The sequence below is a fragment of the Oncorhynchus nerka genome, linkage group LG25 (assembly GCF_034236695.1).
Source record: "Oncorhynchus nerka isolate Pitt River linkage group LG25, Oner_Uvic_2.0, whole genome shotgun sequence".
NCBI lineage: Eukaryota > Metazoa > Chordata > Actinopteri > Salmoniformes > Salmonidae > Oncorhynchus > Oncorhynchus nerka.
The window spans coordinates 10,187,192-10,210,180 of record NC_088420.1 but is presented as its reverse complement, the minus strand read 5'-3'; the positions used below and the strand labels follow the sequence as shown (position 1 = coordinate 10,210,180).

General features: G+C 45.1%; 1 protein-coding gene across 3 annotated transcripts in view; it reads left to right on the top strand.

Moving 5' to 3' along the window:
- Positions 1-1,888: 1,888 nt before the first annotated feature.
- LOC115116877 (run domain Beclin-1-interacting and cysteine-rich domain-containing protein-like) overlaps positions 1,889-22,989 on the top strand; it is a 65,845-nt gene continuing 44,744 nt past the window's right edge. Inside the window, exons 1-4 of one of the 3 annotated variants that reach the window (XM_065009525.1) lie at positions 1,889-2,153; positions 14,774-14,927; positions 17,325-17,408; positions 21,392-21,551. In XM_065009525.1, coding sequence (XP_064865597.1) covers positions 2,116-2,153; positions 14,774-14,927; positions 17,325-17,408; positions 21,392-21,551 — 436 coding nt within the window. In that variant the 5' untranslated portion in view covers positions 1,889-2,115. The remainder of the gene's footprint in view (positions 2,154-14,773; positions 14,928-17,324; positions 17,409-21,391; positions 21,552-22,989) is intronic. The other 2 variants (XM_065009527.1, XM_065009526.1) reach the window with 2 other exon arrangements.

Sequence of the window (22,989 nt, the reverse complement as noted above, 5' to 3'; positions counted from 1 at the left end):
AACAGTTTTGAAGGAGTTCCCACATATGCTGAGCACTTTTTGGTCGCTTTTCCTTCACTCTTTAAAAAAAAACTTTATTTAACTAGGCAAGTCAGTTAAGAACAAATTATTATTTACAATGACGGCCTACCCCCACGGCCAACCCCCCCAGGCAAACTCTCAATTGCACTCCGCGCTATGGGAATCCCTATCACGGCCGGTTGTGATACAGCCTGGGAACGAATTGGGTTGAGGTCGGGGGATTGTGAAGGCCAGGTAATCTGCATTCTATCACATGCAGCACTCTATCACTCTCCTTCTTGGTCAAATAGCTCTTACACAGCCTGGAGGTGTGTTTTGGGTCATTGTCCTGTTGAAAAACAAATTATAGTCCCACTAAGCGCTAACCAGATGAGATGGAGTATCGTTGCAGAATGCTGTGGTTGCCATGCTGGTTAAGTATGCCTTGAATTCTAAATAAATCACTGACAGTGTCACCAGCAAAGCACCCCCACACCATCACACCTCCTCCTCCATGCTTCACAGTGGGAACCACACATGCAGAGATCATCCATTCACCTACTCTGCGTCTTACAAAGACACGGCGGTTGGAACCAAAAATCTCACATTTAGACTCATCAGACCAAAGGACAGATTTCCACCGGTCTAATGTCCATTGCTCGTGTTTCTTGGCCCAAGCAAGTCTCTTTTTCTTATTGGTGTCCTTTAGGAGTGGTTTCTCTGCAGCAATTGGATCATTAAGGCCTGATTCACACAGTCTCCTTTGAACAGTTGATGTTGAGATGTGTCTGTTACTTGAACTCTGTGAAGCATTTATTTGGGCTGCAATCTGAGGTCCAGTTAACTCTAATGAACTTATCCTCTGCAGCAGAGGTAACTCTGGCTCTTCCTTTCCTGTGGCAGTCCTCATGAGAGCCAGTTTCATCATAGAGCTTGATGGTTTTGCGCTTGACTGCACTTGAAGAAACTTTCAAAGTTCCTGAAATTTCCGCATTGACTGACCTTCATGTCTTAAAGTAATGAAGGACTGTCGTTTCTCTTTGCTTATTTGAGCTGTTCTTGCCATAATATGGACTTTGTCTTTTACCAAATAGAGCTATCTTCTGTATAGCACCCATACCTTGTCACAACACAACTGATTGGCTCAAATGCATTAAGAAGGAAAGAACTACACAAATTCACTTTTAACAAGGCGCACCTGTTAATTGAAATGCATTCCAGGTGACTACCTCATGAAGCTGGTTGAGAGACTGTCACGAGTGTGCAGATCTGTCAAGGCAAAAGGTGGCTACTTTGAAGAATCTCAAATCTATTTGGACTTGTTTAACACTTTTTTGGTTACTGCATGATTCCATATGTGTTATTTCACAGTTTTGATGTCTTTACTATTATTCTAAAATGTAGAAAATAGTAAAAAATAAAGGAAAACCCTTGAATGAGTTGGTGTGTCCAAACTTTTGACTGATACTGTATATATATAGTATCAGCCTAAAATCAAGCACACCGCCACACAATCTCCATAGACAAACATTGGCAGTAGAATGGCCTTACTGAAGAGCTTAGTGACTTTCAACGTGGCATCGTCATATATATATATATTTATATACACCTGCTGGTGGTGAAGGGTTCTCTCTCTTTCTCGCTCTCTCCCTCTCTCACTCTATCACACTTCACTTAAAAAAAAAAAGTGGCGTTCAGGGCTGTCATTAATTCATCCCCCACCAGCTACAAATAATAATGTGAAACTTTACATTTAAGATCAGATCAGTTTGAGGCTAGCTTGCATTAAATAGCTCCAGCAAAAATAAATGTCAATCTTATCACCGACAAAATCAACCTGTCAAAGAGTGAGTGGGAGCCTGAGAAACATCAACCCCGCCCACTGAAGTCATGTGGTTGTGTGTTTCTGTTCAGGCCTGTCCTGCTGTTTAGACTTGTGATTTTGACACTGACAGCGCTTATGTTGGACTACAGTCACACTCCTAGTCAAAAGTGAATGCGACGAGCTAATTTTAAGCCACCGACTGACTTTAAGTGGCCGGTGACTTGTGCATACTGGAAGGGGACTTGGGGGGAAGCTGATACCGTATTCAGTTTCCCCCCTGCTCCGAGGAAATGGAGATTACTTCGGAGGAAAAAGCCGAGGAACGCAGGTGAGGGACTGGGTCGGGACTCGGCTAACCAAGCTAGCTAACCAAGTTTGAATGTTGATGCTTGTTAGCTAAAGTTAGCTTAGTCTACTAGCTCGTTTACTACATTTTGGATGTTTACGAATACAAAAAACATCTGAAATATATATATTTTTTCAACGTTTTCCTCAGTTCAGTACCATGTCACATCCAATAATACCTCATGTTTGTTAGCTAAACTTAGCATTCGCTAGATGACGCTAAACCAACTAGCTAGCTAGCTAACTTTAGTTAAATAACGACTTAACCTGCAAACTCTGGAAGGAACCAATGTTTTTGGTATGGCAAATGGATGCGTCCCCAAGGGGTAGCTGTTTTATAGAATTAACATTGCCGGGGTTAATGAATCATTGTTTGTGTTTGCAGGACAGGCGCCTAACTAGCTGAGGTCAGCCTTTGCTATTTGATTGACTTTGGTCTCCAGTGTTATCTGTGTATGACGCAGGGATTTGCATGCAATAAATTATCAGTTTATGTAATTTGGCAGCTAACTAACACCACATTTGTACAGTGTTCTAAGGCCAGGGTGTTAGCAACAAGCCACCTCTGTTTGCTAAGTTTTGGGAAGAGGCTCAGTCCTGAGGAAATACACTATAGCGACAACAGTTTTATCCATGTTTTATTAACTGCCAATCAAAGCAATCCTTTTCGTGCTTTCCACAATAGACCGACCTTATTGTATGTAATGTACCGTGCTACACTATATTTATAAAAGTATGTGGACACCCCTTCAAATAAGTAGATTAGGCTATTTCAGCCACAGCTGTTACCGACAGCTGTAAAAAAAAAAAATCAAGCACACCACCACGCAATCTCCATAGACAAACATTGGCAGTCGAATGGCCTTACTGAAGAGCTTAGTGACTTTCAACGTGGCATCGTGACACCTTTCCAACAAGTCAGTTCGTCAAATTTCTGCCCTGCTAGAGCACTCGCTACTGATTTCCAAACGGCCTCTGGAAGCAATGTCGGCACTAACAGAACTGTTAGTTGGGAGCTTCATAAAATACGTTTCCATGGCAGAGCAGCCACACACAAGCATGAGATCACCATGCGCAATGCCAAGCGTCGGCTGGAGTGGTGTAAAGCTCGCCGCCATTGGACTCTGGAGCAGTGGACACACATTCTCTGGAGTGATGAATCACGCTTCACCATCTGGCAGTCGGACGGACGAATCTGGGTTTGGCAGGGAAACGCTACCTGCCCAAATTAATAATGCAAACTGTAAAGTTTGGTGGAGGAGGAATAATGGTCTGGGGCTGTTTTTATGGTTCGGGATAGACACCTTAGTTCCAGTGAAGGGGAAAACTTAATGCTACAGCATAAAATGACATTCTAGACGTTTCTGTGCTTCCAACTTTGTGGGAACAGTTTGGGGAAGGGCCTTTACTATTTCCGCCCCAGTGCACAAAGTGAGGTCCATACAGAAGTGGTTTGTCAAGATCGGTGTGGAAGAACTTGACTGGCCTGCACAGAGACCTGACCTCAACCCCATCCAACACCTTTGAGATGAATTGGAACGCCGACTCCCTAATCGTCCAACATCGGTGCCCGACCTCACTAATGCTCTTGTGGCTGAATGGAAGCAAGTCTGCACAGCAATGTTCCAACATCTAGTGGAAAGCCTTCCCAGAAGACTGGAGGCTGTTATAGCAGCATTGTTCCAACATCTAGTGGAAAGCCTTCCCAGGAGAGTGGAGGCTGTTATAGCAGCAAAGGGAGGGGACCAACTCCATATTAATGCCCGTGATTTTGAAATGGGATGTTTGTCGTGCAGGTGTCCACATACTTTTGGTCATGTAGTGTATTATAAGACAACATGGAAATTGGTGCAAACATTCTCTTTGTGTGTGTATATTAATGCATCAGTGAATTGTGGCTGCACTCAGAGTATGATGCACAAGGTCATTAGTCGTAGACCAGCTCTGACTCAACTGTTTACATTTACATTTACATTTAAGTCATTTAGCAGACGCTCTTATCCAGAGCGACTAGAGGTCGACCGATTTATGATTTTTCAACACCAATACCGATTTATTGGAGGACCATAAACCGCCGATACCGATTAATCGGCCTTTAAAAAATAAAAAAAATCCTGTTTTTTTTATATATATTTGTAATAATGACAATTACAACAATGCTGAATGAACAATGAACACTTTTATTTTAACTTAATACATTTCACAAATAAAATCTATTTAGTTTTAATAAATAATGAAACATTTTCAATTTGGTTTAAATAATGCCAAAACACCGTGTTGGAGAAGAAAGTAGAAGTGCAATATGTGCCATGTAAAAAAAAAAAACCCGAATGTTTAAGTTCCTTGCTCAGAACATGAGAACATATGAAAGCTGGTGGTTCAATATTCCCAGTTAAGAAGTTTTAGGTTGTAGTTATTATAGGAATTATGACGCGTCGACTATTTCTCTCTATACCATTTGTATTTCATATACCTTTGGCTATTGGATGTTCTTATAGGCACTATAGTATTTGCCAGCCTCTCAGGAGTTGATAGGCTTGAAGTCATAAACAGCGCTGTGCTTCAAGCAAATCAAATCAAATGTTATTTGTCACATACACATGGTTAGCAGATGTTAATGCGAGTGTAGCGAAATGCTTGTGCTTCTAGTTCCGACAATGCAGTGATAACCAACAAGTAATCTAACTAACAATTCCAAAACTACTGTCTTATACACAGTGTAAGGGGATAAGGAATATGTACATAAGGATATATGAATGAGTGATGGTACAGAGCAGCATACAGTAGATGGTATCGAGTACAGTATATACATATGAGATGAGTATGTAGACAAAGTAAACAAAGTGGCATAGTTAAAGTGGCTAGTGACATAAGGATGCAGTCGATGATCTAGAGTACAGTACATACGTATGCATATGAGATGAATAATGTAGGGTAAGTAACATTATATAAGGTAGCATTGTTTAAAGTGGCTAGTGATATATTTACATCATTTCCCATCAATTCCCATTATTAAAGTGGCTGGAGTTGGGTCAGTGTCAATGACAGTGTGTTGGCAGCAGCCACTCAATGTTAGTGGTGGCTGTTTAACAGTCTGATGGCCTTGAGATAGAAGCTGTTTTTCAAGCATTGATAAGAGCTGCTGGCAAACGTGTTTGAAAGTAAAGTACTATTTGAATGAATGCTTACGAGCCTGCTGCTGCCTACCACCGCTCAGTTAGACTGCTCTATCAATTCATAGACTTAATTATAAAATAATAAACACAGAAATACGAGCCGTAGGTCATTAATATGGTCAAATCCGGAAACTATAATTTTGAAAACAAAACATTTATTCTTTCAGTGAAATACGGTATGGTATGTTATCGAACGGGTGAAACCCTAAGTCGAAATATTGCTGTTACATTGCACAACCTTCAATGTTATGTCATAATTATGTAAAATTCTGGCAAATTAATTACAGCCTTTGTTAGGAAGAAATGGTCTTCACACAGTTCACAACGAGCCAGGCGGCTCAAACTGCTGCATTTACCCTGACTCTGCTTGCACTGAACGCAAGAGAAGTGACACAATTTCCCTAGTTAATATTGCCTGCGAACATGAATTTGTTTGTACTAAATAAGCAGGTTTAAAAATATATACTTCTATGTATTGATTTTAAGAAAGGCATTGATGTTTATGGTTAGGTACGATTGTGCATTTGCATTTTTTTTTCTTCTCACAAATGCGCTTTTGTTAAATCATCACCCGTTTGGTCGAAGGTGAAGTAGGCTGTGATTGGATGATAAATTAACAGGCACCGCATTGATTACATGCAACGCAGGACAAGCTAGTTAACCCAGTAATATCATCAACCATGTGTAGTTAACTAGTGATTATGTTAAGATGGATTGTTTTTTTATAAGAAGTTTAATGCCAGCTAGCTACTTAACTGTTTTTTTATAAGAAGTTTAATGCCAGCTAGCTACTTAACTGTTTTTTTATAAGAAGTTTAATGCCAGCTAGCTACTTAACTGTTTTTTTATAAGAAGTTTAATGCTAGCTAGCTACTTAACTGTTGTTTTATAAGAAGTTTAATGCAAGCTAGCTACTTAACTGTTTGTTTATAAGAAGTTTAATGCAAGCTAGCTACTTAACTGTTTGTTTATAAGAAGTTTAATGCAAGCTAGCTACTTAACTGTTTGTTTATAAGAAGTTTAATGCCAGCTAGCTAGCTGTTTGTTTATAAGAAGTTTAATGCACTTAACTGTTTTTTATAAGAAGTTTAATGCAAGCTAGCTACTTAACTGTTTTTTATAAGAAGTTTAATGCAAGCTAGCTACTTAACTGTTTGTTTATAAGAAGTTTAATGCCAGCTAGCTACTTAACTGTTTGTTTTAATGCTGCACTCACGTAACAGGTGGTCAGCCTGCCACACAGTTTCCTCCTGGATGTAATCGGCCATAATCTGCATCCAAAAAGGCTGATTTACCAATTTTTGTTATGAAATCTTAAATCGGCCCAAATGAATTGGCCCTGCTGATTAATCAGCCGACCTTTAATTACAACAACACATAATTCCTAACTTGTTTATTGAACTACACAGATATGAGGGTTGGCACTAGGGGCCCATGCCTGTCCTCATTGCCATGTTGTTGACGTTTGCTTTGATCTGTGTGACTGCTTTGGAGATTGGACCACTCTATAATCACTGAGCGACTCCTCCAGTAGTCACGAAGCAGTCACACACACACCACCACCACCTCCTGTAAAACTATCCATTCTCCCTGCTATGGGGAGAATGTGTTTGTCCCATGTTCTGGACTTTCTCTGGTTTAAAATGTGATAATTTGATTCGAACAGTCCATGGTTGAACTCGTGATAGTCGTCACTTTTGGTACTGCTCACTTAGCACACTGAAAGAGCCTGTAATGGTCATGAATGTGACTTTGTTTACTCCACACAGCCTATTTCACATCCATAAGGCTGACCAGCCATTTCTCTCAACCACGTCTCCTGAATCAAATTAGATTTATTTTGTTATTGAACCTGAATGGGATGTTTCAGGCATCATTTCTGTCATACTTCCCACCAGATTTGATTCATGCAAAGACCCAAGACTGTGTGTGTGGGAGACTGTGTGTGTGGGAAAGTGTGTGTGTGTGGGAAAGTGTGTGTGTGTGGGAAAGTGTGGGTTTGTGGGAGAGTGTGGGTTTGTGGGACAGAGTGTGTGGGTTTGTGGGACAGAGTGTGTGGGTTTGTGGGACAGAGTGTGTGGGTTTGTGGGACAGAGTGTGTGTGTGTGTGGGACAGAGTGTGTGTGTGTGTGGGACAGAGTGTGTGTGTGTGTGGGACAGAGTGTGTGTGTGTGTGGGACAGAGTGTGTGTGTGTGTGGGACAGAGTGTGTGTGTGTGTGGGACAGAGTGTGTGTGTGTGTGGGACAGAGTGTGTGTGTGTGTGGGACAGAGTGTGTGTGTGTGTGGGACAGAGTGTGTGTGTGTGTGGGACAGAGTGTGTGTGTGTGTGGGACAGAGTGTGTGTGTGTGTGGGACAGAGTGTGTGTGTGTGTGGGACAGAGTGTGTGTGTGGGACAGAGTGTGTGTGTGGGACAGAGTGTGTGTGTGTGTGTGTGGGACACAGAGTGTGTGTGTGTGTGGGACACAGAGTGTGTGTGTGTGTGTGTGTGGGACACAGAGTGTGTGTGTGTGTGTGTGTGGGACACAGAGTGAGTGTGTGTGTGTGTGTGGGACACAGAGTGAGTGTGTGTGTGTGTGTGGGACACAGAGTGAGTGTGTGTGTGTGTGGGGACACAGAGTGAGTGTGTGTGTGTGTGGGACACAGAGTGAGTGTGTGTGTGTGTGGGACACAGAGTGAGTGTGTGTGTGTGTGGGACACAGAGTGGGTGGGTGTGTGTGTGTGTGTGGGACACAGAGTGGGTGGGTGTGTGTGTGTGTGTGTGTGTGGGACACAGAGTGGGTGGGTGTGTGTGTGTGGGACACAGAGTGGGTGGGTGTGTGTGTGTGTGTGTGTGGGGACACAGAGTGGGTGGGTGTGTGTGTGTGTGGGACACAGAGTGGGTGGGTGTGTGTGTGTGACACAGAGTGGGTGGGTGTGTGTGTGTGGGACACAGAGTGGGTGGGTGTGTGTGTGTGTGGACACAGAGTGTGTGTGTGTGGGACACAGTGTGTGGGACAGAGGGACAGAGAGTGTGTGTGTGTGTGGGAGGGGGGCAGAGAGTGTGTGTGGGGGGCAGAGAGTGTGTGTGTGTGTGGGGGGGACACAGAGAGTGTGTGTGTGGGACAGAGAGAGTGTGTGTGTGGGACCGAGAGAGTGTGTGTGTGGGGACAGAGAGAGTGTGTGTGTGGGACAGAGAGAGAGAGAGTGTGTGTGTGTTTGTGTGGGACAGAGAGAGAGAGAGAGAGAGAGTGTGTGTGTGTTTGTGTGGGACAGAGAGAGAGAGTGTGTGGGTCATAGAGTGTGTGTGTGGGACAGAGAGTGTGTGTGTGTGGGACAGAGTGAGTGGGAGAGAGGCAACTCCGTGCATCACACCACTTTGCAATTAGCTAGAGGTTGTATCCCATTTTTAAAACATATTCTTAATTGATTGAAACTTAAACGTTTTAATACATATTGCAAGGCATGTTGTTTTACCTTGCTTCAAAGTAGCCAACATCAGAACATTATCTGTGAAGGTTGTTTATTTTCTATCAACTTTCTTTCATTGTCCAGTAGCCAAAGGCACAATCCAAGTCATGTTAGAAAAACCATGTTAGTTGTTGTCTGTTATATCTCCCCCTTTTTCTACATTTCTCTGTCACATGAAACAGTTCTCATGTTGCTGGGCCCTTTTTAACAAGCGTTTTGCCACTAATTACATTATGGAACCAACATTTGCTTCTGGCCTACTGTCTAAACGTTTTTCTTTTTTATGTCGATTTTATGAATTTATGATCTCTTGTCAACTGTCCCGGAGTCTGTTAACAATAAGGTGATTTCTTTCTCTCTTTTTTTTTTTTTTTTTGTTGAATTTTTACCCCTTTTTATCCCCAATTTCGTGGTATCCAATTGTTGTAGTAGCTACTATCTTTTCTCATCGTTACAACTCCCGTACGGGCTCGGGAGAAACGAAGGTTGAAAGTCATGCGTCCTCCGATACACAACCCAACCAGCCGCACTGCTTCTTAACACCCCGGAAGCCAGCCGCACCAATGTGTCGGAGGAAACACTGTGTACCTGGCAACCTTGGTTAGCGCGCACTGCGCCCAGCCCGCCACAGGAGTCGCTGGTGCGCGATGAGACAAGGACACCCCTACCGACCAAGCCCTCCCTAACCCGGACGATGCTAGGCCAATTGTGCGTCGCCCCACGGACGTCGCGGCCGGTTACGACAGAGCCTGGGCGCGAACTCAGGGACTCTGATGGCACAGCTGGCGCTGCAGTACAGCGCCCTTAACCACTGTGCCACCCGGGAGGCCCCGGTGATTTCTTTCTCAACAAGCTGACCAATCGAATAGGACGGTGAATTATTATTTTTTTACTACGGGGGTATTGTAGATTGACAGGCTAGTAATTCTGCTGTTCGTTACTCGTCTCGTTTTCTGAGGAAAAGTTAATATGGACCGTTAATATGGACCGTTCTTCTAACGTTTTCAAAGTGCCCATCGGGAATTCGTTACGTCCTCGAATTGCATTTATTTTTTTGTTGTTAATATGAATTATCATACTATACGTATGATTTCTGTCATTCTCAACACCGTGGCTGGACGCCCTAATCAGGTTACGCACCCAGTGCATATGGGTCTGGTACATTTCTCAAATATCTGTTTTAAAATGTCCGGTGCCACAGTTTCTTAACAGAAACCCTGGTGTTGTAATGGTGTAAGAGACTGTCAGTTCCAGCTACAGTTGCTGCTGACTTGAGGGAAAAAGGGAAGGAAGTCCTGGAAATGAGCTTGGACGTTGTCTGTTGTGTCTCCTTTTAATGTCACGTGTCATGAGAAACAGTGAACTGCCTTTTCTTGCAACCCCCAAACCCAACAAAGCAGTAATCGATATATAGAACCAAAAATAACAAGGTAGAACAAAAACTCACAAGAAATAGAAATAAGTAGAACATGAGAAAGCAAGAAGCTGCGTACAGGGTCAGCTCCAGGGTCAGCTCCAGGGTCAGTTCCAGTACCATATTTACAATGTGCAGGGATACTGGAGTGGTAGAGGTAGATAGGTGTAGGGGTAAGGTGACTATATATAGGGTCAGCTCCAGGGTCAGCTCCAGGGTCAGCTCCAGTACCATATTTACAATGTGCAGGGATACTGGAGTGGTAGAGGTAGATATGTATAGTGGTAAGGTGACTAGGCATCAGGATATATGACAGAGTAGCATCAGATGAATGATTGTATGTGAATGCGTGTGTGTAGAGTCAGTATAAATGTGTGTGTGTAGAGTCAGTATAAATGCGTGTGTGTAGAGTCAGTATAAATGCGTGTGTGTAGAGTCAGTATAAATGCGTGTGTGTAGAGTCAGTATAAATGCGTGTGTGTAGAGTCAGTATAAATGCGTGTGTGTAGAGTCAGTATAAATGTGTGTGCACGTTGTGTGTGTTATTTTTAATTAAAAATATATTTGTAATAATGACAATTACAACAATACTGAATGAACACTTATTTTAACTTAATATAATACATCAATAAAAATCCATTTAGCCTCAAATAAATAATGAAACATGTTCCATTTGGTTTAAATAATGCAAAAACAAAGCGTTGGAGAAGAAAGTAAAAGTGCAATATGTTATAGCAGGTATTCCTCTTAACTGCCTGCTCAGGGGCGGAACGACAGACAACCCACTGTTCCTAGGCCGTCATTGAAAATAAGCATTTGTTCTTAACTGACTTGCCTAGTTAAATAAAGGTTAATTAAAATGAATAGGTGGGTGAGGGTGGACTGTGAATATGCCTACCAGCTGATGTCTGCTCTGTGAATGGAGAATCCATCAACTTGGATAGCCATGGGGGGTATCTTGTCCGAAAGCCTTGATAATATTGCAGTTACGAGTGTCCCGTTGCTAGCAAATCCTTGATCGGAGGTCATACATTTTATTATCAAGTGACTCCCCCTCTTTTGAAGTTGAATCTGGGTACATTGGCATATAGACTGGAGGGAAGAGATGGGCAGTTTTCCTCTTCTGCCTCTGTAATGCCAGCATTTTCCTCTTGTTGGAAGTATATAAAGGGCCCAGGGCAATGAGTTGAAGCTGTAGTTCAGGGTATGCAAATGCCGATCTGATGTTCAAATGCTCTTGTCGTTTATATGAAATGAGGATGAATTAAATTTCATGAATATAAAGTAAGGATAAATGGAACAAGAATCACAAAATAGAAAATAGGGAAGTTGGGTAGGAGCTCGCAAAACGGCTGCCTGATTTTAATTTTTTTTATCTCGCTATCAATTTCACTTTTGTTTCTCCTGCTTTTCTCCATGCAAGCGGAAACACCGTTCTATTCACTCACTCAGAATAACAATATACACTGAGTACACCAAACATTAGGGACACCTTCCTAATATTCAGTTGTTCCCCTTTTTGTCCTCAGAACAGCCTCAATTCGTCCGGGCATAAGACTCTACAAAGTGTCGAAAGCGTTCCACAAGGATCCTTGCCCATGTTGACTACAATGCTTCCCACAGTTGTCATGTTGGCTGGATGTCCTTTGGTGGTGGACAATTCTTGATACAAAAGTGGAACTGTTGAGCGTGAAAAAACACAGCAGCGTTGCAGTTCTTGACATAAACCGTTGCACCTGGCACCTACTACCAAATTTCATCCTCAAATGGCACACATCCACAATCCATGTCTCTTATAATCTCTAGACTTAAAAATCATTCTTTAACCTGTGACTCCTCCCTTTCATCACCTGTGACTCCTCCCTTTCATCACCTGTGACTCCTCCCTTTCATCTACACTGATTTTGAAGTGGATTTAACAAGTGGCATCGGCAGGGTGGCCTAGTGGTTAGAGTGTAGAGGCGGCAGGGTAGCCTAGTGGTTAGAGTGTAGGGGCGGCAGGGTGGCCTAGTGGTTAGAGTGTAGAGGCGGCAGGGTAGCCTAGTGGTTAGAGTGTAGAGGCGGCAGGGTAGCCTAGTGGTTAGAGTGTAGAGGCGGCAGGGTGGCCTAGTGGTTAGAGTGTAGAGGCGGCAGGGTAGCCTAGTGGTTAGAGTGTAGAGGCGGCAGGGTGGCCTAGTGGTTAGAGTGTAGAGGCGGCAGGGTGGCCTAGTGGTTAGAGTGTAGGGGCGGCAGGGTGGCCTAGTGGTTAGAGTGTAGAGGCGGCAGGGTAGCCTAGTGGTTAGAGTGTAGAGGCGGCAGGGTAGCCTAGTGGTTAGAGTGTAGAGGCGGCAGGGTAGCCTAGTGGTTAGAGTGTAGAGCGGCAGGGTAGCCTAGTGGTTAGAGTGTAGAGGCGGCAGGGTAGCCTAGTGGTTAGAGTGTAGAGGCGGCAGGGTAGCCTAGTGGTTAGAGTGTAGGGGCGGCAGGGTGGTCTAGTGGTTAGAGTGTAGGGGCGGCAGGGTGGCCTAGTGGTTAGAGTGTAGAGGCGGCAGGGTAGCCTAGTGGTTAGAGTGTAGAGGCGGCAGGGTAGCCTAGTGGTTAGAGTGTAGAGGCGGCAGGGTAGCCTAGTGGTCAGAGTGTAGAGGCGGCAGGGTAGCCTAGTGGTTAGAGTGTAGAGGCGGCAGGGTGGCCTAGTGGTTAGAGTGTTGAGGAGGCAGGGTAGCCTAGTGGTTAGAGTGTAGAGGCGGCAGGGTAGCCTAGTGGTTAGAGCGTTGGACTAGTAACCGGAAGGTTGCAAGTTCAAACCCCCCGAGCTGACAAGGTACAAATCTGTCGTTCTGCCCCTGAACAGGCAGTTAACCCACTGTTCCTAGGCCGTCATTGAAAATAAGAATTTGTTCTTAACTGACTTGCCTGGTTAAATAAAGGTAAAATAAAAAATTAAAAGAAAATTAAGGGATCATCACTTTCCCCTGGATTCACCTGGACAATCTTATGTCAGGGGAAAAAGGCAGGTGTTTTTAATGTTTTCTTTACTCAGTGTATTTACTCTTTTGGAGTCAACTGTTGTTTTAAGAGTTTACGATTAGCCGTGGAGATTGTCGCCCACATCACCATGGCTCTGTAGGCTAGAGCTAGTGTCTTAGATGCTCTGCACGGTCACTATGTTGTAAAAACATAAAACAACTACTACTTTCTCAGCCATTGGGAAACACTTCTTTGCTAATCACCATCTAGGCTAACTGCGGGATGAATGACTTCACCAGGAGGCTTTTCTGTTGCACCAATATAAGGGGTACTCTGGAAAAAATACCACCACCACAGCATGATGGTGCAAGGTTTCCTCCGGACATGATACTTGGCATTCAGGCTAAACAGTTGAATCTTTGTTTCATCAGACGAGAAAATCATTTTCTCATGGTCTGAGAGTCTTTAGGTGGCTTTTGGCAAACTCCAAGCGGGCTGTCATGTGCCTTTTACTGAAGAGTGGCTTCCATCTGGCCACTCTACCACAAAGGCCTAATTGGTGGAGTGCTACAGAGATGGTTCTCCTTCTGGAAGGTTCTCCCATCTCCACAGAGGAACTCTGGAGCTCTGTCAGTGACCATCTGAGTTCTTGGTCACCTCCCAGACCAAGGCCTTTCTCCCCTGATTTTTCAGTTTGGCTGGGCAGCCAGCTCTTGGAAGAGTTTTGGTGATTCCAAACTTCTATTCGATGGAAGCCACTGTGTTCTTTGGTACCTTCAAGGCTGCAGAAATGCGTACACACATTCCTGTCTCGGAGCTCTACGGACAATTCCTTCGACCTCATGGCTTGGTTTTTTGCTCTGACATGCACTGTCAACTGTGTGTGCCTTTCCAAGCCATGTCTAATCGATTGAATTCAGCACAGGTGGACTCCAAGTTGTAGAAACACCTCAAGGGATGATCAATGGAAACAGGATGCACCTGAGTTCAATTTCGACTCTCACAACAAAGGGTCTGAATACTAATGTAAATAAGGTATTCCTGTATTTCATTTTTAATACATTTGCAAACATGTCTAAACCTGTTTTCGCTTTATCATTATGGGGTATTGTGATGTCATTATGGGGTATTGTGTGTATTTTGCTGAGGATTTGTATTTATTTAAATTTTAGAGAAAGGTTGTGACGTAATAAAATATGGAAAAAGTTCAGGGCTCTGAATACTTTCTGAAGGCACTGTGTGTCTATGGTCTGAGTATACTATAGCTACTTAGCATAGTACAATGCATCTCATTAGGCGCTGTAAATGCAGTCCACAGCCAGTAGTTTGTAGTCACCATGGTTTGTTTTGGGGTCATTGCACAGTCAAATAAAAATTTATTTGGCACATGCGCCGTATACAACAGGTGTAGCCCTTACAGTGAAATGGTTACTTTAAAAAACCCTTAACCAACAATGCAGTTTTAAGAAAAGTATTTTGTTTGTTATGGCAGTATTTGATTGTATGGTTGTGGTTTTCTTCTCTGTCAGTCACTTGATGTGTTTATCTCTCTGCTCAACTGTCTGCTCTTGAGTGTTTTGGATGGAGCACGAGTTCATTGAAACCTGACTTCTCTCTCCAGGAGGGAACACTGGAAGCTGCTGTCTAGTCTGAAGACCACGGTGGAGGGCCTGGTGTCCAGCAGCAACCCCAACGTGTGGTCTCGCTACGGGGGGCTGCAGCGGCTGTATAAGGACATGAACCACATCCTCAGCCACGGCCTCAAGCACGAGCAGGTCAGGCCTCGGGAATGACTACTCTTCTACTCTTGTCATTTTGTAGTTTTTTTGGAGAAAAGCTTGGCTTACACAAGGCACTGTTATTTGTCTGTTTTCCAGACACTCTGTCGTGTTATTGCCATGGAGCATCTGCTCAATGGAACTTCTGCTTTCCTTCCTTACATTTTCTTTGAGTCAGGGTGCAAAAGAGTGATCAGGGAATTATATGCTTCAAGGTAATAATTTAAAATATTCCAACCGTAAAACATATTTATTAGAATCACAAAAATGATCTGATGTTGTGTAGTTTTAGTCAGAATTAGAACAAGGACCTTTTTCTGAATGTAAGCAGGGTGCAAGTGGGAAACAAATGATTAGAGGAGCTATCGACAGACAAGTTGTTCTATCGTGCTCCTTACAGGACATTCTGTCTCCACCCGTGGAGGGGAGAAACTGTTAGGCTGGCAGAAGATTATGAAACGTGTTGCGGATTAAAGAACCAGTGTGTCTGTGTAGTGGAAAAACACTGACTGTCTGAGCAAGGCGTGGCTTAATATTTGAACTTGTGTGTGTTATAAAGACTGTTTGCATTCTTGACTTTAGTGCGGCTCTCGTGAATAAACTGTACTAACCTTTTGCATAAGCTGAGTCTTTACCCAATTATTATTAAACCCAGGGTTTTACGAACCTCGGGGATTAGTCAAAGTTTATTATTAAACCCAGGGTTTACGAACCTCGGGGATTAGTCAAAGTTTATTATTAAACCCAGGGTTTTACGAACCTCGGGGATTAGTCAAAGTTTATTATTAAACCCAGGGTTTTACGAACCTCGGGGATTAGTCAAAGTTTATTATTAAACCCAGGGTTTTACGAACCTCGGGGATTAGTCAAAGTTTATTATTAAACCCAGGGTTTTACGAACCTCGGGGATTAGTCAAAGTTTATTATTAAACCCAGGGTTTTACGAACCTCAAAGGGGGTTTACGAACCTCGGGGATTAGTTAGGGTTTTACGAACCTCGGGGATTAGTCAAAGTTTATTATTATTTCTGAAGTCAAAGTTTATTATTAAACCCAGGGTTTTACGAACCTCGGGGATTAGTCAAAGTTTATTATTAAACCCAGGGTTTTACGAACCTCGGGGATTAGTCAAAGTTTACCTTTTACGAACCTCGGGGATTAGTCAAAGTTTATTATTAAACCCAGGGTTTTAAAGAACCTCGGGGATTAGTCAAAGTTTATTATTAAACCCAGGGTTTTACAAAGAACCTCGGGGATTAGTCAAAGTTTATTATTAAACCCAGGGTTTTACGAACCTCGGGGACGAACCTTTTACGGGGGGATTAGTCAAAGTTTATTATTAAACCCAGGGTTTTACGAACCTCGGGGATTAGTCAAAGTTTATTATTAAACCCAGGGTTTTACGAACCTCGGGGATTAGTCAAAGTTTATTTTAAACCCAGGTTTATTATTAAACCCAGTTTTACGATTAGTCAAAGTTTATTATTAAACCCAGGGTTTCACGAACCTCGGGGATTATTATTAAACCCAGGGTTTTACGACCTCGGGGATTAGTCAAAGTTTATTATTAAACCCAGGGTTTTACAAAAGTTTATTATTAAACCCAGGGTTTTACCCAGGGTTTTACGAACCTCGGGGATTAGTCAAAGTTTATTATTAAACCCAGGGTTTTACGAACCTCGGGGATTAGTCAAAGTTTATTATTAAACCCAGGGTTTTACGAACCTCGGGGATTAGTCAAAGTTTATTATTAAACCCAGGGTTTTACGAACCTCAAAGTTTATTATTAAACCCAGGGTTTTTACGATTAGTCAAAGTTTATTATTAAACCCAGGGTTTTACGAACCTCGGGGATTAGTCAAAGTTTATTATTAAACCCAGGGTTTTACGAACCTCGGGGATTAGTCAAAGTTTATTATTAAACCCAGGGTTTTACGAACCTCGGGGATTAGTCAAAGTTTATTATTAAACCCAGGGTTATTATTAAACCCAGTTTACGAACCTCGGGGATTAGTCAAAGTTTATTATTAAACCCAGGGTTTTACGAACCTCGGGGATTAGTCAAAGTTTATTATTAAACCCAGGGTTTTACGAACCTCGGGGATTAGTCAAAGTTTATTATTAAACCCAGGGTTTTACGAACCTCGGGGATTAGTCAAAGTTTATTATTAAACCCAGGGTTTTACGAACCTCGGGGATTAGTCAAAGTTTATTGATTGTTAGTTATTATCATTGTGATTGAAAATTCTCGTGACAAAGAGCTGCTGACAATGAACAGATCATAATTGTTCTGCTTTTTCTCAGATTCTATTTAGTATTTTTTAAATTAATGCTGGAAGATGAGCCTCATACCAATGCCATTGTACTGTAGTAAAAGGCTGGTTTTGCGTTGCAGGTGTACTACAAGCAGAAAGACTACTGGCCCTTCGTGTGGCGTGTCCGCTCCGTCAGCCCTCACCTGGCCTCTCATGTAGAACAGGTACGTCAGCCCTCACCTGGCCTCTCATGTAGAACAGGTATGTCAGCCCTCACCTGGCCTCTCATGTAGAACAGGTATGTCAGCCCTCACCTGGCCTCTCATGTAGAACAGGTATGTCAGCCCTCACCTGGCCTCTCATGTAGAACAGGTATGTCAGCCCTCACCTGGCCTCTCATGTAGAACAGGTATGTCAGCCCTCACCTGGCCTCTCATGTAGAACAGGTATGTCAGGCCTCACCTGGCCTCTCATGTAGAACAGGTATGTCAGGCCTCACCTGGCCTCTCATGTAGAACAGGTATGTCAGCCCTCACCTGGCCTCTCATGTAGAACAGGTATGTCAGCCCTCACCTGGCCTCTCATGTAGAACAGGTATGTCAGCCCTCACCTGGCCTCTCATGTAGAACAGGTATGTCAGCCCTCACCTGGCCTCTCATGTAGAACAGGTATGTCAGCCCTCACCTGGCCTCTCATGTAGAACAGGTATGTCAGCCCTCACCTGGCCTCTCATGTAGAACAGGTATGTCAGCCCTCACCTGGCCTCTCATGTAGAACAGGTATGTCAGCCCTCACCTGGCCTCTCATGTAGAACAGGTATGTCAGCCCTCACCTGGCCTCTAAATAGAACGGGTATGTCAGCCCTCACCTGGCCTCGTAAATAGAACGGGTATGTCAGCCCTCACCTGGCCTCTCATGTAGAACAGGTATGTCAGCCCTCACCTGGCCTCTCATGTAGAACAGGTATGTCAGCCCTTACCTGGCCTCTCATGTAGAACAGGTATGTCAGCCCTTACCTGGCCTCGTAAATAGAACAGGTATGTCAGCCCTTACCTGGCCTCGTAAATAGAACGGGTATGTCAGCCCTTACCTGGCCTCGTAAATAGAACGGGTATGTCAGCCCTCACCTGGCCTCGTAAATAGAACGGGTATGTCAGCCCTTACCTGGCCTCGTAAATAGAACGGGTATGTCAGCCCTCACCTGGCCTCGTAAATAGAACGGGTATGTCAGCCCTCACCTGGCCTCTCATGTAGAACAGGTATGTCAGCCCTTACCTGGCCTCTCATGTAGAACAGGTATGTCAGCCCTCACCTGGCCTCGTAAATAGAACGGGTATGTCAGCCCTTACCTGGCCTCGTAAATAGAACGGGTATGTCAGCCCTCACCTGGCCTCTCATGTAGAACAGGTATGTCAGCCCTCACCTGGCCTCTCATGTAGAACAGGTATGTCAGCCCTCACCTGGCCTCTCATGTAGAACAGGTATGTCAGCCCTCACCTGGCCTCTCATGTAGAACAGGTATGTCAGCCCTTACCTGGCCTCTCATGTAGAACAGGTATGTCAGCCCTCACCTGGCCTCGTAAATAGAACGGGTATGTCAGCCCTCACCTGGCCTCGTAAATAGAACGGGTATGTCAGCCCTCACCTGGCCTCTCATGTAGAACAGGTATGTCAGCCCTCACCTGGCCTCGTAAATAGAACGGGTATGTCAGCCCTCACCTGGCCTCTCATGTAGAACAGGTATGTCAGCCCTTAGCTGGCCTCGTAAATAGAACGGGTATGTCAGCCCTCACCTGGCCTCTCATGTAGAACAGGTATGTCAGCCCTCACCTGGCCTCGTAAATAGAACGGGTATGTCAGCCCTCACCTGGCCTCTCATGTAGAACAGGCATGTCAGCCCTTACCTGGCCTCTCATGTAGAACAGGTATGTCAGCCCTCACCTGGCCTCGTAAATAGAACGGGTACGTTATCTCCTTCCAATGACGATTCACCCCGTGTATATTATGGTGGATCCAGTACAGTTTGTTGTGACCACAGACATCAACTGCATCCCAAATGGCACCCTATTCCCTACTTAGTGCACTACCTTATGACCCCTGGTCAAAAGAAGTGCACTAAGTAGGGAATAGGTTGCCACTATGACCCCTGGTCGAAAGAAGTGCACTAAGTAGGGAATAGGGTGCCACTATGAGGCCTGGTGAAAAGAAGTGCATCTTATAGGGAGTAGGGTGCCACTATGAGGCCTGGTGCTAATATGATGCTAAATCTGAACTGGTAGGTCCACGTTGACAATGAGTTTAAAAAGAAGGACCATAGTGACTTTCTTACTTGGGTCATACTTCATCAACATCCTTGTCAACCTCTGCTGCTCTCTTAATTAACTCAGCTAGCCCTTTTTACATTAGCACAAACAGATCTCAGAACAGGCTACGGTTACATACCAAACAGATCTCAGAACAGGCTACTGTTACATACCAAACAGATCTCAGAACAGGCTACTGTTACATACCAAACAGATCTCAGACCAGGCTACTGTTACATACCAAACAGATCTCAGACCAGGCTACTGTTACATACCAAACAGATCTCAGAACAGGCTACTGTTACATACCAAACAGATCTCAGACCAGGCTACTGTTACATACCAAACAGATCTCAGAGCAGGCTACTGTTACATACCAAACAGATCTCAGACCAGGCTACTGTTACATACCAAATTTTGCTGCTGTGATGGCACACTGTGGTATTTCACCCAGTAGATATGGGAATTTATCAAAATAGGATTTGTTTTTTAAATCTGTGTAATCTGAGGGAAATATGTCTCTCTAATATGGTCATACATTTGGCAGGAGGTTAGGAAGGGCAGCTCAGTTTCCATCTCATTTAGCCTGTCTTCTCTTGAGAGCCAGGTCTGCCTACGGCGGCCTTTCTCAATAGCAAAGCTATGCTCACTGAGTCTGTACGTAGTCAAAGCCTTCCTTAAGTTTGGGTCAGTCACAGTGGTCAGGTATTCTACCACGGAGTACTCTCTGTTTAGGGCCAAATAGCGTTTTAGTTTGCTCTGTTTTTTTGTTAATTGTTTCGAAGGTGTCAAGTAATGAATTTTCTCATGATTTGGTCGGGTCTAATTGTGTTGCTGTCCTGGGGCTCTGTGTGGTCTGTTTGTGAACAGAGCCCCAGGACCAGCTTGCTTAGGGGACTCCAGGTTCATCTCTCTGTAGGTGATGGCTTTGTTATGGAAGGTTTGGGAATCGCTTCCTTTTTTAGATGGTTGTCAAATGTAAAAAGTTTTTCTGGATTTTGATAATTAGCGGATATCAACCTAATTCTGCTCTGCATTCTCAATTTTGGTTGGTGAGCCGGGCCCCAGACCTCACAACCATAAAGGGAAATGGGTTAAATAACTGATTCAAGTGTTTTTATCTCTGTCTCTTGATTTCTCTCCTTCATCCTGTCATCTATTCTCCCTCTTTGTTTTTCCTCCTCCTTACCCTTCTATTCCATCACTTCCCCTCTCTCTCTCTCTCCTATATACTCCTATTTTCTCACTCTCTCTCTCTCCCTCCACCATCACCTCTCTCCTTCCCCTCTCTCTCTCTCTCTCTCTCTCTCCTCTCTCTACCATCACCTCTCTCCTTCCCCTCTCTCTCTCCCTCTACCTTCACCCCTCTCCTTCCCCTCTCTCTCTCTCCCTCTACCATCACCTCTCCTTCCCCTCTCTCTCTCTCCCTCTACCATCACCTCTCCTTCCCCTCTCTCTCTCCCTCTACCATCACCTCTCCTTCCCCTCTCTCTCTCTCCCTCTACCATCACCTCTCCTTCCCTCTCTCTCTCCCCTCTACCATCACCTCTCTCCTTCCCCTCTCTCTCTCTCTCCCTCTACCATCACCTCTCTCCTTCCCCTCTCTCTCTCTCCCTCTACCATCACCTCTCTCCTTCCCCTCTCTCTCTCTCCCTCTACCATCACCTCTCTCCTTCCCCTCTCTCTCTCTCCCTCTACCATCACCTCTCTCCTTCCCCTCTCCCTCTACCATCACCTCTCTCCTCTCTCTACCATCACCTCTCTCCTTCCCCTCTCTCTCTCTCCCTCTACCATCACCTCTCTCCTTCCCCTCTCTCTCTCCCTCTACCATCACCTCTCTCCTTCCCCTCTCTCTCTCTCTCCCTCTACCATCACCTCTCTCCTTCCCCTCTCTGGCTCTGTAGTTTAGTAAGCTGGAGCCTGTGCTGAGCAGTGGGCTGAAGAGTGTTGGGGAGGGTTACAAGGCCGAGCGCTGGCTGCTGCACAGCCTACAGGTCCACCTGCTGTCAGCCCAGCTCCGACCCCTGCTCAAACACCAGGGACACACGAGCAAGTACTACAACGGTAAGAGTGGGAGACAAAACAGATTTGGCATTTTGAACCCAACAAAAATCTGCCTGATGGGTGAGAGTGGGTGGGGAGAGTGGGTGGGGGGAGTGAGAGTGGGTGGGGGGAGTGAGAGTGGGTGGGTGTGAGGTTGAGCCAAACCAATACCATTTGCAAATAGAAATTTGATGAAAGAATGATGTAATCAATCTTCTGGGTCTTGGATGTTGATTGACTGAGTGTATTATTGATTTTTACACTGCCCCTATCTTATCTTGACTTTCTCCCTTTTCTCTCCTCTCTCTCCCCATGCCTCTCTCTCTCTCCCCATGCCTCTCTCTCTCTCCCCATGCCCCTCTCTCTCTCCCCATGCCCCTCTCTCTCCCCATGCCTCTCTCTCTCTCCCCATGTCTCTCTCTCTCTCCCCATGTCTCTCTCTCTCTCCCCATGTCTCTCTCTCTCTCCCCATGTCTCTCTCTCTCTCCCCATGTCTCTCTCTCTCTCCCCATGTCTCTCTCTCTCTCCCCATGTCTCTCTCTCTCTCCCCATGTCTCTCTCTCTCTCCCCATGTCTCTCTCTCTCTCCCCATGTCTCTCTCTCTCTCCCCATGTCTCTCTCTCTCCCCCATGTCTCTCTCCCCATGCTCTCTCCCCCATGCCTCTCTCTCCCCATGCCTCTCTCTCCCCATGCCTCTCTCTCCCCATGCCTCTCTCTCCCCATGCCTCTCTCTCCCCATGCCTCTCTCTCCCCATGCCTCTCTCTCCCCATGCCTCTCTCTCCCCATGCCTCTCTCTCCCCATGCCTCTCTCTCCCCATGCCTCTCTCTCCCCATGCCTCTCTCTCCCCATGCCTCTCTCTCCCCATGCCTCTCTCTCCCCATGCCTCTCTCTCCCCATGCCTCTCTCTCCCCATGCCTCTCTCTCCCCATGCCTCTCTCTCCCCATGCCTCTCTCTCCCCATGCCTCTCTCTCCCCATGCCTCTCTCCCCATGCCTCTCTCTCCCCATGCCTCTCTCTCCCCATGCCTCTCTCTCCCCATCTCTCCCCATGCCTCTCTCTCCCCATGCCTCTCTCCCCCCATGCCTCTCTCTCCCTCCCCATGCCTCTCTCTCTCCCCCCATGCCTCTCTCTCTCTCTCTCCCCATGCCTCTCTCTCTCTCTCCCCATGCCTCTCTCTCTCCCCATGCCCATGCCTCTCCCCATGCCTCTCTCTCTCTCCCCATGCCTCTCTCTCTCTCTCCCATGCCTCTCTCTCTCTCTCCCCATGCCTCTCTCTCTCTCTCTCCCCATGCCTCTCTCTCTCTCTCTCCCCATGCCTCTCTCTCTCTCTCTCCCCATGCCTCTCTCTCTCTCTCTCCCCATGCCTCTCTCTCTCTCTCTCCCCATGCCTCTCTCTCTCTCTCCTCCCCATGCCTCTCTCTCTCTCTCTCCCCATGCCTCTCTCTCTCTCTCTCTCC